At 61.6% G+C, this 14,679-nt stretch overlaps 1 protein-coding gene across 1 annotated transcript; it reads left to right on the top strand.

Annotated features, from left to right (window-relative positions):
* The first annotated feature begins 795 nt into the window (after positions 1 to 795).
* ADAM8 (ADAM metallopeptidase domain 8) lies at positions 796 to 14,658 on the top strand. The gene is made up of 21 exons (XM_074544475.1): positions 796 to 1,014; positions 2,032 to 2,138; positions 5,569 to 5,645; positions 5,851 to 5,929; positions 6,330 to 6,406; positions 7,071 to 7,257; positions 8,194 to 8,259; positions 8,347 to 8,415; positions 8,956 to 9,125; positions 9,210 to 9,291; positions 9,792 to 9,940; positions 10,801 to 10,978; positions 11,583 to 11,672; positions 11,853 to 12,048; positions 12,197 to 12,296; positions 12,449 to 12,635; positions 12,721 to 12,798; positions 12,877 to 12,961; positions 13,048 to 13,162; positions 13,244 to 13,457; positions 13,603 to 14,658. The coding sequence occupies exons 1-21, from the start codon at positions 954 to 956 to the stop codon at positions 13,756 to 13,758; spliced, it is 2,523 nt and encodes an 840-aa protein (XP_074400576.1). The 5' UTR covers positions 796 to 953; the 3' UTR covers positions 13,759 to 14,658.
* The last annotated feature ends 21 nt before the right edge of the window (positions 14,659 to 14,679 follow it).

The following is a 14,679-nucleotide window of genomic DNA, read 5'->3' as shown; positions in this document are numbered from 1 at the left end:
GCCAGCCATGATTCCCCACAGAGCGCTCCTGGATGCTCATGGACAGTCCCCAGTGTCCCCTCTGGTGTCCTGCAAACCTTCCTTGTCACCCTGTGCACGCCAGGGACCGTCCCGATGCCCTGTGACCCCTCCCAGTGCCCCTTGGACAGTCCCCAGTGCCCGAGGGACCCTCTGTGTACCCTTCTCGATTCCCCACGGACCCCCGTGACTGCCCGGGGACAGTCCCCAAGGCCTCACAGAGCCCCACAGAGCACCCTCAAATTCCCCGTGGGCACTCCCCATTTCCCTACGGACACCCCCGGTGCCCGAGAATCCTCCTCGATCCCCACCGCCTGCCCCCGGTGCCGTGGCCCCTCCTCAGTTCCCCATGGACGCCCTCAATGCCCCCGGAGCCCCCTCCCCATTCCCAGCAGGCAGCTCCCCATGTCCTCCCCGGTTCCCCGTGCCCCCATCCCCCGGTGCCCCATCTCCCGGTGTCCCCATCTCCCGGTGTCCCCATCTCCCTGTGTCCCCATCCCCCGGGATCCCCATCCCCCGGTGCCCCATCTCCCGGTGTCCCCATCTCCCGGTGTCCCCATCCCCCGGTGCCCCCATCTCCTGTGTCCCATCTCCCGTGTCCTCATCTCCCTGTGTCCCATCTCCCGGTGCCCCCATCCCCGGTGCCCCCATCCCGGTGCCCCCATCCCCGTGCCCGCATCCCGGTGCCCCCATCTCCCCGTGCCCCCATCTCCCGGTGCCCCCATCTCTCGTTCCCCATCTCCCGCTGCCCCCATCTCCCGCTGCCCCCATATCCCGGTTCCCGGTGCCCCCATCTCCCGGTGTCCCCGCCGTTCCCCGCCGTGGGCGGCCCGTCCCGCCCGCCCCGCCCCGTCCCGTCCGGGCCGTGGGTGAGTCACGGCGGGCGGGGGCTGCCGGCGGCGCGGCGAGCGGGGGCACGGCGGGACCTCCGAGCCATGGCCCCGCCGCTGCTGCTGCCGCTGCTGCCGCTGCTGCTGCTGCCGCTGCCGGTCCGCGGTGAGCCGGGGGCCCGGGAGGGCGGGCGGGCACTTTGGGGGGCGATGGAGGCACCGGGATGCGGGCACGGGGATGCTTTCCCCCGTGGAGGCACCGGGATGCAGGCACGGGGATGCTCCTCTCGAGGGGCAGGATGATGGGGAAGGGACGCCCGGGCCGGGCTCGCTCCCACGGGGATGCTCCGGTGCCTCCCGGGCCGTGCGGGCGCCTCGGGAAGGCGACAGGAGGGTGACAGGGAGGTCCCCCCGGCCACCACTTAAACGCGGTGTCCCGGGACTCATCTGGCTCTGGGCACCCCCGGAGGGAGCATCCAGCCCCGTCCGACCGCGGCGTTCGGGGCTCCCGGGAAAAGCAGAGCGTTTGTGGCAGGAATTCTCCGCTCCGGCATCCAGGCAAGGCTGGGAGGGGGCTGAGCCAGCCAGGCACCAGCCGCTCTCCCCGGCAGCCCCCACAGCCGCCAGACGCCGAGTCACACGCGGTGCCATCACCATGGGGAGCTGGAAAACCTCTCCCTGTATCCCCGCACCGGCGATCTGGAATCCAGATCCCTTTTTGGGGCTTCCAGCCCCAGAGGGACTTGCTGGCTCTCGGGTGATGCTGAGAAATCCAAATCCCTTCGGGTTTCCAGCCCCAAAGGGACTCGCTTGCTCTCAGGTGATGCTGAGGGCTCTGAGTTGCGTTCCCAGCTGATATTTCAGGATTTGCTCTTCGGGGTCATCCCAGCACCTTCACATTGGCTGCTCTCGTTGTCCCCTAGCCTGACACCCGAGGGAGCCACGTGTCGGACAGGGAGGGAGGGTTTAGGGTGGATTTCAGGGAAAAGTTCTTCCCCCAGGGAATGGTCCCGGCCCTGAGGCTGCCAAAGCTCCAGGAGGGTTTGGGCGCCACTCCAGGGATGCCCAGGGTGGGATTGTTGGGGGTCAGGAGCTGGGTGAGTGATGCGTGTGGGACTCGGGGTGGTATCCTGTGCCTCGGTGGTTCCCTGGCCTCTGTCTCAAAGCTCTTGGGCTTTTCCAGGCTCCAGGGCCGGGCCGGAGGAGCTGCCCCACGTGGAGCGCTACGAGACGGTGCTGCCGCGGGAGCTGCCGGTGCCCCGGGCCAAGAGAGAGCTCTCCGCGCCTCCGGTGAGTCCCAGGGGATGCGCCCGAGGGGATGCCACCAGCAGGGACCTTGTCCCACCACCGGGCTCAGAGCGGGACCCTGGACCAACATTTTGGCCAGACCCACTCAGCCCTGCACCCAAAGAACGACGTGCTGCCCCTTTCCTTGCCTTGGAGAAGCCGGAGCAGTGGATCAGATCCGCTTTTCTGGGCAGTTTGGGGTTTAATTAGGACCTGCAGAGCGGGGCTGCTTTCTCCAGTGCTTTTTTTGGAGACGTGACCCAGCGGTGCCACCTCTTGCAGCCCTGCCGTGATCTTGTGACATCTGGTCTTTCCTTAAGGAGGGGTTTGCAGAGCCTCGCGGAGCTGTAAGCACTTTTCTTGCTGTGTTTGCTGAAGTTGGGGCTTTTTTTTTTTGTCCTCTGGGACGGAGAAATAAGAATCAGAAAGTTGCAGAAATCCACATGAAAGCAAACCAGCGCTGTTTTTCTTGGGAAACCTGGCAATTTGGGGGAAGGAATGGGGTTTGAGTCAGGAGTTTGGAGTGCCTGACCTCAAAGTCACTTTCCTCATTGCCTCACAGTGAAATTCAGCCAATTTTTTTGTTTTAAATTCCTTTTCAAGCCCCAAAAAGCGCCGATTTTAGCGCCTGGAGGCACGGAGGGACCGGGGACACGCATCCCCCAGTGCCTTACAGCACGTTCCTCTGTGATTCAAACCCTTCCTGATAAGCTAGCTTCAAAAACACTCCCCAAAGCATCTGTTTTCCCTGCTCCAGAAACCTAAACTTGTCCACGAGATAAACATTCCCTGGGCTATTTAGAGACGCCATCTGTGCCGGGCGTGCGCCGGCACCGAACCCTCGGCAAGGGGAGCTCTCCCACCCCGAGGGATCCCTCTGGAGAGGACATCTGCCATGAGCTCCGTGCCTGATGGGGCTGTCTGATGGCTGGCACCTGGGTTTGGTCTTGGCTTGGGTGGTTCTTGGACATCCCAAACCTGCCTTGTTATGGGTAGAGACTCTCCTGCTTTCTGAGACCTTGGAAAGAGGTTAGGTTTGCTCTTGGGTGGGGAAGAAGCTCTCAGCAAGGTTTGGCCACCACCAAACCCATGTGAGACAGAGGTGGGTGGGCTCCACACTGGCTCCTCCTGTAGCCAGGAGGGGCACAGGCCACCAGGAGCTGGTTCTAGGGCTGGAGTGGTTGGGACACATGGGATTGGTCCAGCAGGTAGAGGTTGAAGCAGATCAGCAACCCCAAAGTTCATCCCTGCAGGCAAGGTGGAGCCCTGGGGTCTTCTGGTGCCACCCTCCCCACCAGCCCAGCAGGGAGAGTGGCACAGCCGGGATCTTCATGGAAAGGGCTCTGGAAAAGTGTGCAAGGCTTCTTGGCTCTTCCCACCTGAGCATGGGTGCAATGGGACATCCCATCCTACCCTCATCCCATCCCCATCCCCATCCCATCCCATCCCCATTCTCATCCCCATCCCCATCCCATCCCCATCCCATTCCCATCCCATCCCATCCCCATCCCAATCCCATCCCCATCCCATCCCATCCCATCCCATCCCATCCCATCCCATCCCATCCCATCCCATCCCATCCCATCCCATCCCATCCCCATCCCATCCCATCCCATCCCATCCCATCCCCATCCCATCCCATCCCATCCCATCCCCATCCCCATCCCAAGCTCTCGGAATCTCTCACTGGGAGCAGCTGGAAGAATTCCCTCCTGTCCCTGAGCTCTGCTGAGCTGGCTCAGCACGGCCAGGGCGCTCTCAGGGCTGCTCCCGAAGTTTTCCCATCTGGAGCCCTTGCCCAGCCCATGCTGATGAGGCAGGGCTGATTCAGAGCAGCTTTTGCAGGACGTTTTATTTTAAACTTGCCCTGCGGTCGTCTCCCTGACCCAGCAGCCCCTTCCAAGAGCTTTCCTGCCATTCCTTCACAGCTCTTCTGGCCTTGGGGCTGCCAACAATAACAAAGGACGGCTTTGTTGGCGGACAGGGGTTGGGACAGACGCTGTTCATGAGAGAGGAATTTTCTATGGATGCAAACTAGGGAGAGTGGGGGCAGCTGAGTGCCAGGCAGAGCCTCTCACCTGGCCCTGAGTCAGCAGGGCTCTCCACTCAGCCTGGCTGCCTCCAGGGTGCAGATCATCCCCTCGGGAATGCTGAGCCATGGCATGACAGCCAGCACTGCCACCCTCCCCGGGGAGAGGCAGCACACCTCATCCCTGAGGAATGCTGGCCCCATGGGAAAGGCTGGCTTTGCCTTTGGCTGGGCTCTCTCCACACCTGGATTTGGCAAGGGATGAGGATGTGCCCTTAGGAGAGGTGGATGTGCCTTTGTGAGAGGTGGATGTGCCCTTGGGAGAGGTGGATGTGCCTTTGGGAGAGGTGGATGTGCCATCAGGAGAGGTGGATGAGCCATGAGGAGAGGTGGATGTGCCTTTGGGAGAGGTGGATGTGCCATCAGGATGTGCCTTTGGGAGAGGTGGATGTGCCGCAGGAGAGGTGGATGTGCCCTCGGGAGAGGTGGATGTGCCATCAGGAGAGGTGGATGTGCTCTTAGGAGAGGTGGATGTGCCCTCGGGAGAGGTGGATGTGCCCTCAGGAGAGGTGGATGTGTCTCAGGAGAGGTGGATGTGCCACCAGGATGTGCCATCAGGAGAGGTGGATGTGCCATTGGGAGAGGTGGATGTGCCTTTGGGAGAGGTGGATGTGCCCTCAGGGGAGGTGGATGTGCCACCAGGATGTGCCATCAGGAGAGGTCTCAGGTCCCTCTGGCAAGGGCACAGCCTGGCACAGGACCGTGGCACTTACCCAGTGATTCCAGTGGGATGGAGCCTCTGCAGGTGGAGATCTCAGGACAACCCAGAGGGAAACCCTTTTCCTGTAGGAACATCTCCATCCTGGGGGTTCAGGGCTCAGCTGGCAGAGCCACCCTGGCTCGCTCCCACTGGGATTGGGGACACAGTGATGCCAAAATGCGCTCCGAGAGGCCGAGGGGAGGCAGCTCCCCAAACGTGCTGTGGTGTGTCAGATCGGGCAGGCAGGAAGAAGTTTCTGCTGATAAGAGAATCTTTGTGGTTCAGCTGGTGAGTAAGAGCTGAACTCAGACCCCAAAAAAGGAGCTCTGTGCCTGGTGAGTAGGAAAGCTCCGTCCCTGGCAGGGCCATCTGCAGCCGTGTGTCAGACACGGGAAACAGACTCTGCTGACTCGTCTCCTTGCGGTGACCTGTTCCCCATCTCAGGATGTGTGGAGATTTGCCTGAATGCCCACAGGCTCTCTTCCTTCTCTTCTGATTTCCTGTGTCTTTGCTGCGTGCCCCCAGGCTGAGCAGCTCCCTCAGCAGGGCACGCACGGCCCCGGCCCCTTTCTGGGCAGGATGGGGCCCCTCTGGAGCAGCTCTGGCTGCTGCTGAGGCTCTGGTGGCAATTCTCTCTCCTGCAGAGCACCTACCCAAGCCATGTCCTCTATGGCATCCGTGCAGAGGGCAGGGAGCACCTCCTGTGGCTGGAGAGGAACAGGTGAGGGCAGGTGGGGCGGCCTCAGGGGGGTTTGCAGCCCACCCTTGCCCTGAGCATCCTTTCTCCTGGTGTCACTGCACTGGTGAGCTCAGCTCAGCCCAGAGCGCTTTGTCCCTTCCTTGCCAAGCCCACCCGGGGGTGTCACAGCCCCCAAATGCTGCTCCCAAAGTGGGGTCACTGCTGATGTCCCCTCCTCACCCCGCAGGGCCCTGCTGGGGCAGCACTACACCGAGACTCACTACTCTGCAAACGGCTCGGAGATCACAGAGCAGCCGGACACACAGGTATGGGCTGGGGACACACAGGTATGAGCTGGGGGACACACAGGTATGGGTAGGGGACACACAGGTATGAGCTGGGGACACACAGGTGTGGGCTGGGGACACACAGGTATGGGCTGGGGACATACAGGTACAGCTGGGGACACACAGGTATGGGCTGGGGACACACAAGTATGGGCTGGGGACACAAGGTATGGGCTGGGGACATACAGGTACAGCTGGGGACACACAGGTATGGGCTGGGGACACACAGGTATGGCCTGGGGACACACAGGTGTGGGCTGGGGACACACAGGTACAGCTGGGGGACACACAGGTACAGCTGGGGGGGGAGCAGCCCTCCCACCCCTGGGGACCCCACTGCCCCGGGGCAGCCCCACAGCTGTGCCCCCTGTCCCTGCAGGATCACTGCTTCTACCAGGGCCACGTGCGGGGACAGCCCGACTCGGCAGCGAGCATCAGCACCTGCGCAGGGCTCAGGTGAGTGGAGCCATGCTCGGATCTGGGGACAGCTGGGGACAGCTGGGGACAGCTGCCAGCCTGGGCACAGGGCACGGTGACACAGTGGGACAGAGCCCAGGTGACCAAGGGTGACAGAGCCATGGTGATCCACTGACAGAGCCCTGGTGACCCCCAGTGTGACAGAGCCCCGGTGACAGAGCCCCGGTGACCCAGAGTGACAGAGCCCCAGCTCAGCATTCCCTGCAGAAGGGACAGTGACATCCCTGTTCCTGCTGGAGCTGCTGCCCCCGGCAGGAAAGGCTCCCGGCACTTTGGGGTGAGAGTGGAGCCCTGACACCCCCGGAGCTCCGGGCAGCGCTGCCCTGGCTGGATCCATCCTTAATTAAAGGATCAGCTGCCGAAGCCCAGGACATTCCTGCTGCCTGGAGCGCTCCCAGTGACTGATCCTTGTGCTGCTTGTCCCCTCCCAGCCCTGCAGCCGCTTTGGCAGCTGCGTTTATTGGGAATTCCAGAATGGTTGGGGACGGAAGGACCTTGAAGCCATGGGCAGGGACACCTTCACTAGACCTGAACAATCCCAGGGATGGAGCACCTACGACGGGCACTCCTGTAGGTCTGTCCGTGTCCTGCCTGTCCCCCAGCCTGACGCCTGCCCTCTGTCTGTCTGTCTGTCCGTCCCCAGCGGGTTTTTCCGGGTGAACGGGACCACGTTCCTGCTGGAGCCGCTGGACGGGGCCGTGGCCGGCCGGCACGCCGTGTACCGAGCCGCTCACCTGCGCGGCAAGCGCGGCACCTGCCGGGAGCCCGGCGCCAGCCTGCAGTATGACCGAGAGCCACAAATCCCCGCGGCCATGAAGCTCTACCGATGGGTAGGGATGGGATGGGATGGGATGGGATGGGATGGGATGGGATGGGATGGGATGGGATGGGATGGGATGGGATGGGATGGGATGGGATGGGATGGGATGGGATGGGATGGGATGGGATGGGATGGGATGGGATGGGATGGGACGGCATCCCTGCTCCTTCCTGAGCCAGTCCTGGGAGGGAGGAGGGGGTTCCAAGCATCTCGGCCATGCCCCTGTCCCATGGGGTGGTGTCAGTGCCCCAGCACAGGGTTTGTGGTGGGAACAGGTCCCTGGACCCTGTGCTGTGAGCAAGAGCATCTATGATCCTGCAGAGCCTGGTGGGGTATCCTATGGCATTTGCTGGCAACCCCAACGAGGTGTAAGAGAGTGGTGCTTATCTTCCTATCAGAATTATCATCTTACCAGAATTAACATCTTATCAGAAGGCTGATTAATTACTTCATTATACTATATTATTCTATATGTCTAAAAAATGAACCTGCCAAGCACTCAACTTTGCACACAATGCACAGAATCTCATGACTGTCACCCCACAGTCCTGACACACACTCTTGGCCCTAATAGGCCTAGTAACAAAACCCCATCACTTTGGATAAATAATCTCCATATTGCATTCTACTTCTGCACAAACACAGGCACAGCAAATAAGATAAGAACTGGTTTTCCTTTCTCTGAGGTTCAGGGAATGTGAATCCCAAAAATATTCTTGGGAAGAATCGTGCCTTGCTTTTGTCTGTGAGGAGAAATGTGGGGCTGCAGCATCCCAGCATCCATGGGCTGGAAGAGGTCTGAAACCCAGCCAAACACCATCCTAGAGCTGAGCTAGACCTGCTGACCTTGGGAGGCCCTCCAGGATCCAACACACCCCATGGGATGTGGGTCAGCTGGTGGCTTGGCAAGCTGGAAGCTGAGCCCCCTTTTCCTCTTCCCTCTCAGAAATCAGGTCCGGTCCAAAAAGGTCCCCGGTATGTGGAGCTGGTGCTGGTGGCAGACAACCAGGAGGTAAAGTGGGGACAATGGTGCTGCGGGTTTGCTGTCACACCTGCAGTGGGGAGCTCACCTGGGAGCCTCTCTGTGTCCTCCCCACAGTTCAGGAAGCACAAGGACCTGCGCACGGTGCAGAACCGCATGAAGGAGATCGTGAACCACGTGGACAAGGTGAGCCCAGGGCTCTGGATCCCCTCCCAGCTCCGCTGTGGGCACAGGGGAGGTGGCACAGAGCCTGGCACGGGTGGGGTGGTGGAGCTGGAGCAAACCTCAGCCCCACAGAGTGACCACATCCCTCCATGTGTGACCCATCCCAATCACACGTGCAGCGTGGGCAGGATGAGGGGCTCAGCTCTGTCCATAAGGGAAATTTTGTCCTGTAACCCCTGGGAGCCCAACCTGTGGCCACTCTCACGCTGCTAACAAAGGGAGGGATGCACTGGGCCGTGCTGGCTTTCCTGGTGGCTTTGCTCCAGCCCCAGTTGTTGGTTAGCAGTGTGGGAGCCTCCACCAGCCAAGAGAGAGCCCAGAGGTTTGGGGGGCAATCCTGTGTCCATGGCCACCCCAGCTGGTGTCATTTATTGAGGTGACAGAGGTGACATTGCCCAGTGAGGAGCATCCTGGGCTGGGCTGCAGCTCCTGGGGCAGGTGGGACCTCCCTGCTCTGCTGCAGCCCCAATCCAGGCTCCCTCTGGCTGTGTCCCACCCCAGCTGTACCAGCCCCTCCGCCTGAGGGTGGCCCTCATTGGCCTGGAGGTGTGGAACCACAGGGACAAAATCACCGTCAGCCCCAACCCCGAGGTGACCCTGGACAACTTCCTGCACTGGCGGGAGTCGGAGCTGCTGAGGAAGAAGCCCCACGACAACGCCCAGCTGATCACGTAAGGACACGGTGGGGGGACACCACCCTGTCACCCTCGAGGGCAGGTGGCCATGGTGGCATCTCCATCATCTCCATCCCACAGGGGCGTTGATTTCCATGGCAACACCGTGGGGCTGGCCAAGAAGCTGGTGATGTGCACCAGGGACTCGGGCGGCGTCAACCAGGTGGGTGCTGTGCCCTGCCCTCCCTGCACTGCCACCAGGGCCACCCCCTCCTCCAGCCGTCCCCCTCTGCAGCCTCACAGCTGGATTTGGTCCCTGGCATCTCCATCCCCTATCAGAGTGACCCCCAGAGAGGTGCTGGGGCTGTGGACACACAGCTGGGTACCTGTGGTACCTTTGATACACTTGGGAAGCCTCCCAGAGAAGTTCCACGGACACAGGATCTGGGATTTTAGGAGGCTGTCAGGGACTGGCTGTGCTCCTCATCCCTCCCCAGGAGCAGGACAGGTTGGCTGTGGGGACCTGTGACCTCCCAGAGCCACCACAAAGAATCACTTTTGGAGCAGTCTAAGCTCACTGTCAGCCCCGAGAGACCAACCTGGGCCTCTTGAGGGACCCTGTCCAACTTGTGTCTTCCTTTACCTGAGCGTAAAGGCAGCGTGAGGAGACACATGGAGAAGCCAGAAGGGCCCCTAACCCAGGCTGGGCTCCTTGTCCCACAGGACCACAGCACGAACCCCATCGGAGCTGCCTCCACCATGGCCCACGAGATGGGGCACAACCTGGGCATGTCCCACGACGAGGACGTCGCCGGCTGCCGCTGCCCTGTCCCCAAAGCTGACGGGGGCTGCGTCATGGCAGGGAGCGTGGGGTGAGTGAAGGGGGCAGGGGGACACCCCTGGGCAGCAAAAACACCAATGATAGGGTGTCCTGAGGGGGTGGAACCAGTGAGATGGTCAACCCTCCATCTCACTGCATATCATTGTCACCACTTTGTAATGAAGGGATGGGACTATTTTCTGGCTAAGAGCCATTTATTGCTCTGATAAACATCAGTCTCAGAGGCTGTGAGGTTTTAGAGGAGCAAACACTCAGCCATAGCTTAAAGCAGTCACAAGTTCCTTGTTACAAGGCAATACAGAACTTTCTAACCCAATGGACAGATGCCACAAGGTTCATTTTGCTTTTCTAACTTACCATCTTTACTTCACTGTGGATACTTTTGCCCAATGGCCTTCTGCCACACTTATATGCTTCTATTATAACTTCTAAACTCTCAGCTCACTCTATACGACCACACCCCTACATTATAAACCCTTCACCATCTTACCAATACTGTTTTCTATATTATAAATCCTTTACCATCTCATCAATGCACTTTTCTACATTATAAACCCTTTACCATCTTATCAATACAGTTTTCTATACTATAAACCCTTTACCATTTTATCAATGCAGTTTTCTACATTATAAGACCTTCACCATCTTATCAGTGCGGTTTCTCACTTAGGGCATAGAAACACAAGTTTATGATTTTTCTGCTTAAAATCTCTATATTTTATTTTTATATCAATCCAAGCTTCTCCCAAGGCTGCAGATCAACCCCTTCAGTGCCTGTGGAAGTTCCTATTTTCCGATTCCCATAACCACAGATGCTTCTGAGTGGATGGATGTCCCTCCTGCTGCCCCCGGGGCTTTCTGCTGACCATGTCCCGTTCTGTGCCCCCGCAGGCTGGTGTACCCCAAGCTCTTCAGCCGCTGCAGCGAGCAGGACATGTGGCAGTTCCTGGGGGACCCCCGCACCAGCTGCCTGCTGAACGCGCCCCGCGCCGACGAGCTCTACGGGGGCCCGGTGTGCGGGAACCAGTTCGTGGAGCGCGGGGAGCAGTGCGACTGCGGCACGCCCCAGGTGGGGACGCCCTCCCGAGGTGGCCAGCAGGGACCTTAGAGCTGTGCGGCTCCTGATGCTTCTGCCAAAAAATAACCGGCAGAGGATGTTCGTGTGTGCCCCCCTTCGTGTAGCTGGCGGTGATTTTAGCCTAGGGAAAGATGGACATCCCCCAGTGTGTCCTCCAAAGGTGTCCCCCCTCCAGGAGGGGACATCGGGGCATGCTGTTCTTTCAAGAGTTGTGCTCAGCTGTTCATCACCCCTAGCAGCATGTTGGAATTAAGACAGACAGACAGACAGATAGGCAATACCTCTGGGATCAATCCCTGAATGTTCCCTGCCCCAGGGAGCACAGAAATCCTCACTTTTTCTCCTTGTGCAAAGGGAACCAGCTCAAGGTCCATCTTTTGAAAAAGTCCTTTCTGGCCCTTTGGTTTGGTGTTGGTAAAGGGGATAAAGAGGCAGCAGGAATGTCCGTCCCCACCTGGGATGTTGTTGTGGTTTTGGCCCGTGGTTTAACCCTGCTATGGGCACCTGGTGACTTGGCAGCCTGGTCCCCTGGGAAAGGAAGGAAAGGGTCCTTCAGGGGCTTCCAGGAGGGTTTAATTCCATCCCTGTCCCGCAGGAGTGCTCGGACCGCTGCTGCAATGCCACCACGTGCCAGCTGAGAGAGGGAGCCGAGTGTGCCCGCGGGGAATGCTGCCAGGACTGCAAGGTACTGCCGCCCGATCCGCAGGCTCCTAACCCGGGGGAGAGCCGGTGCGAGCCCTGGAGGAGCGGCTCAGTCGGTAGCAGAGTGCCAGCATCCAGGATGTGCTGGGAGGCGTTTCCCAGAGCTGTGCCCTGGAGAAGCGAGAGCACCCAGGCAGCGCTGACACCGCTGCTCCCCGTGCAGGTGAAGGCTGCAGGGACGCTCTGCCGGGCCAGCAAGAACGACTGCGACCTGGCCGAGCACTGCAGCGGCCTGAGCGCCGAGTGCCCCGAGGATGTGTTCCAGGAGAACGGCATCTCCTGCCAGCACGGCAGCGGTTACTGCTACAACGGGGCCTGCCCTTCGCACGGCGAGCAGTGCCGGGCTCTGTGGGGCGCAGGTAGGGCCCCTTCCCTTCCCTCCTATCCTCCTGCCCCACCGGCTGCGGGATGTGCCTGCAGCCCCCGGGCCAGCGCATCGTCCGGCTGCCGTCCCTTCTTGCATCCCAGGATCCCAAAGCGGGATGACATTTTCCGTGTGTCCCGCAGAGGCGCAGGTGGCTCCCGACGTCTGCTTCAAGCAAAACAGCGAGCAGCACGTTCACCTGCACTGCCTGACCGAGTACGGCAAGCAGCCCTGCAGCCCCAAGTAAGGACGGGGGTGCGGGGGGATGCCCCAGATGGGGATGCGGGGGATGCCCCAGACGGGGATGCCCCAGATGAGGGTGCGGGGATGCCCCAGATGGGAGTGCGGGGGATGCCCCAGCCCGGCCGGGCCGCGCTCACGGCTGTGTCCCGCAGGGATGTCAAATGCGGCACGCTGCTGTGCCTGAGCGACAAGACCCAGCCCATCCTGGGCACCGGCTACTACTCCTTCGGCTACTACTTCGGCCGCTTCAAGTGCAAGGCGGTGATCGCGGGCAGCGACGCCGGCGAGGCGGCCGAGCTGCGGCTGGTGCCCACCGGCGCTAAGTGCGGCGAAGAGATGGTGAGAGCCGTGCGGGGCCGTGCCGGGCCGGGCAGGGTGAGCACCGGCCCCGGGACAGCCTCAGAGCCCCCCGGTCTGTCCCCAGGTCTGCTACGCCGGCCGCTGCCAGAACCTGCTGGTCTACGGCGACAAGAACTGCTCGGCCAAGTGCAACAACCACGGGGTAGGCGCTGCGATAGCCCCTCCCGGAGGTGCCGCTGTGGCACTGCCACCGCCCTGACCTGCTCTGTCCCCTCCCCAGGTGTGCAACCACCGGCGCGAGTGTCACTGCGACCCGGGCTGGGCAGCGCCCTACTGCGAGCAGGAGATTTCGGGCATAGCCGCAGGTGGGTGCCGAGGAGGGGCCTGGGGAGGGGGCTGGCACCGCTGCCCGGTGCTGCTCCTTCACCAGCGCCCGGTTTGGTCCCCGCAGGCAGCGGCAGCGCGGTGCTGGCGGCCGGGCTGGCCGTGCTGGCCCTGGCCGGGGTCGGGCTGGCGGGCGGCGCGGTGCTCCTGAGGGCCAGGGCGGCGCGGCGCTCGCAAAAAGGGTAATACATTCCCGTCCCGGTGCTCGGGGCTGAGCTCCAGGGGTGTCCTGAGCAGCCCCTCATAGTGCCCGTGTCCCGCAGGAGCTCCAGCGGGACTCCCTCCGGCCTGGCCAACCCGCTGTTCCAGGAGGGCGGCCGGGCGCGGCCGGGCCGCCGGCAGCTGAGCCGCGGGGACATCGGCCAGCCCAGCCTGCTGAGCAGCACGGCGGCCCCGCGGGTCACCCGGGCTCACAGCCCCGTGCTGGCCCCGCGGCCACCGGGGCCGCCTCGGTGCCTCCCGGAATGGCCCCCGCAGGTAACCCCACCTTCCCTCCCGACGGCCACAGTCCCACCTGTGCGGTGGCTTGGAGGGGATTGGGGACCCTTCCTCGCCCCCTGCCCCTCCGGGTCCCTGCTGGGTGCCCGTCCAGGTGAGGCAGCCGGGTCTCTCCTCCCGCCAGGCGAAGCCGAAGCCGCCCAGCAAACCTCTGCCAGCGCTGAAGAGCAAAGCGCCGAGCCAGGGCGAGGGGCCGCCGGTACCGACCCTCCCACCGAGCCCCTTTCAGCGGTGTCCCCCGCCCAAGGTGGCCCTGAAGCCGCCCCCGGGCAGGAGGTGACCAAGGATGCTGCGAGGAGCGGCACCGCTGGGGAGCCACGGTCTCGCTGCCACCCTTACTTGAATCGCCGGCCGGAGCCTCGGGCCGTGCCCGGGCTGGGCACCAGTGTTTACAGATCCTCGAGTTGTGCCTTAATGGACTCGGCAGCCTCAGGGGGAGCTGCCAGCCGGGGCTTCCCAAGGAAACCAGGAGAGGGGACAATGCCAGCTCCTGGTTTGGGGGACCAACCCCTGCTGGCCCAGGCTCTCCTGTGCCCTGGGAGCTGCTGCCTTCTCTCCCGACGTCCTGAATGTGTCCTGGAGCTCCTGGCATCACAGGGCAGGAAGAGCACGGCTCCGTGGGGACCTGCCCTGGCTCTGTGGGGACATCACACTGGGGGATGTCACCCAGGTCCAAGCTGGGCTTGGCCTCCCCACGGGGCCTTTACCTCTGGAGTTATTCCTTAAGGGTTCAAAAGGGAATGCCCTGGGAGCCGTTTTACCGCAGCCATTTATTTATGATCCTCATGTGACCATTTTGAGCCACTTGCTGTAAAACCAGGCCTCCCATTTTTGATATAATTTAGGTTCAAGGCTTTTATATCAATAAAGACTGAAGGAAGAGGTGTCATGGTGTGTGTGTGGGCAGGAGGGCACAGCGGGGTGGCAGCAGGCAGGGAGCTGTGCGGGGATCATGGAATGGGGAAAGGGTGGAGCTGAACTCCCCACTCCAGTGCCAGAGCCACAGGGGACAAACTGCAGCACATTTTGCCAGGCAGGCAGAGCCAGGCTGCCCCAGGATGCTGCAGGGAGTCCCCTCATGCTCAGCACCATCCTGGCTGTCCTGGCTTTGAGCACAGGCTCCCAGGGTGGCACTCACTGCAGCTGAGGACATCCACACCATGCACTGCTGCTGCAGGGGGACAGGTAGAGGGGATCCCCA

This window comes from Zonotrichia albicollis, chromosome 7 (assembly GCF_047830755.1).
Source record: "Zonotrichia albicollis isolate bZonAlb1 chromosome 7, bZonAlb1.hap1, whole genome shotgun sequence".
In the NCBI taxonomy this organism is placed as follows: domain Eukaryota; kingdom Metazoa; phylum Chordata; class Aves; order Passeriformes; family Passerellidae; genus Zonotrichia; species Zonotrichia albicollis.
Note: the sequence above shows the minus strand (reverse complement) of the source record. Positions and strands in the feature narration are given on the sequence as shown.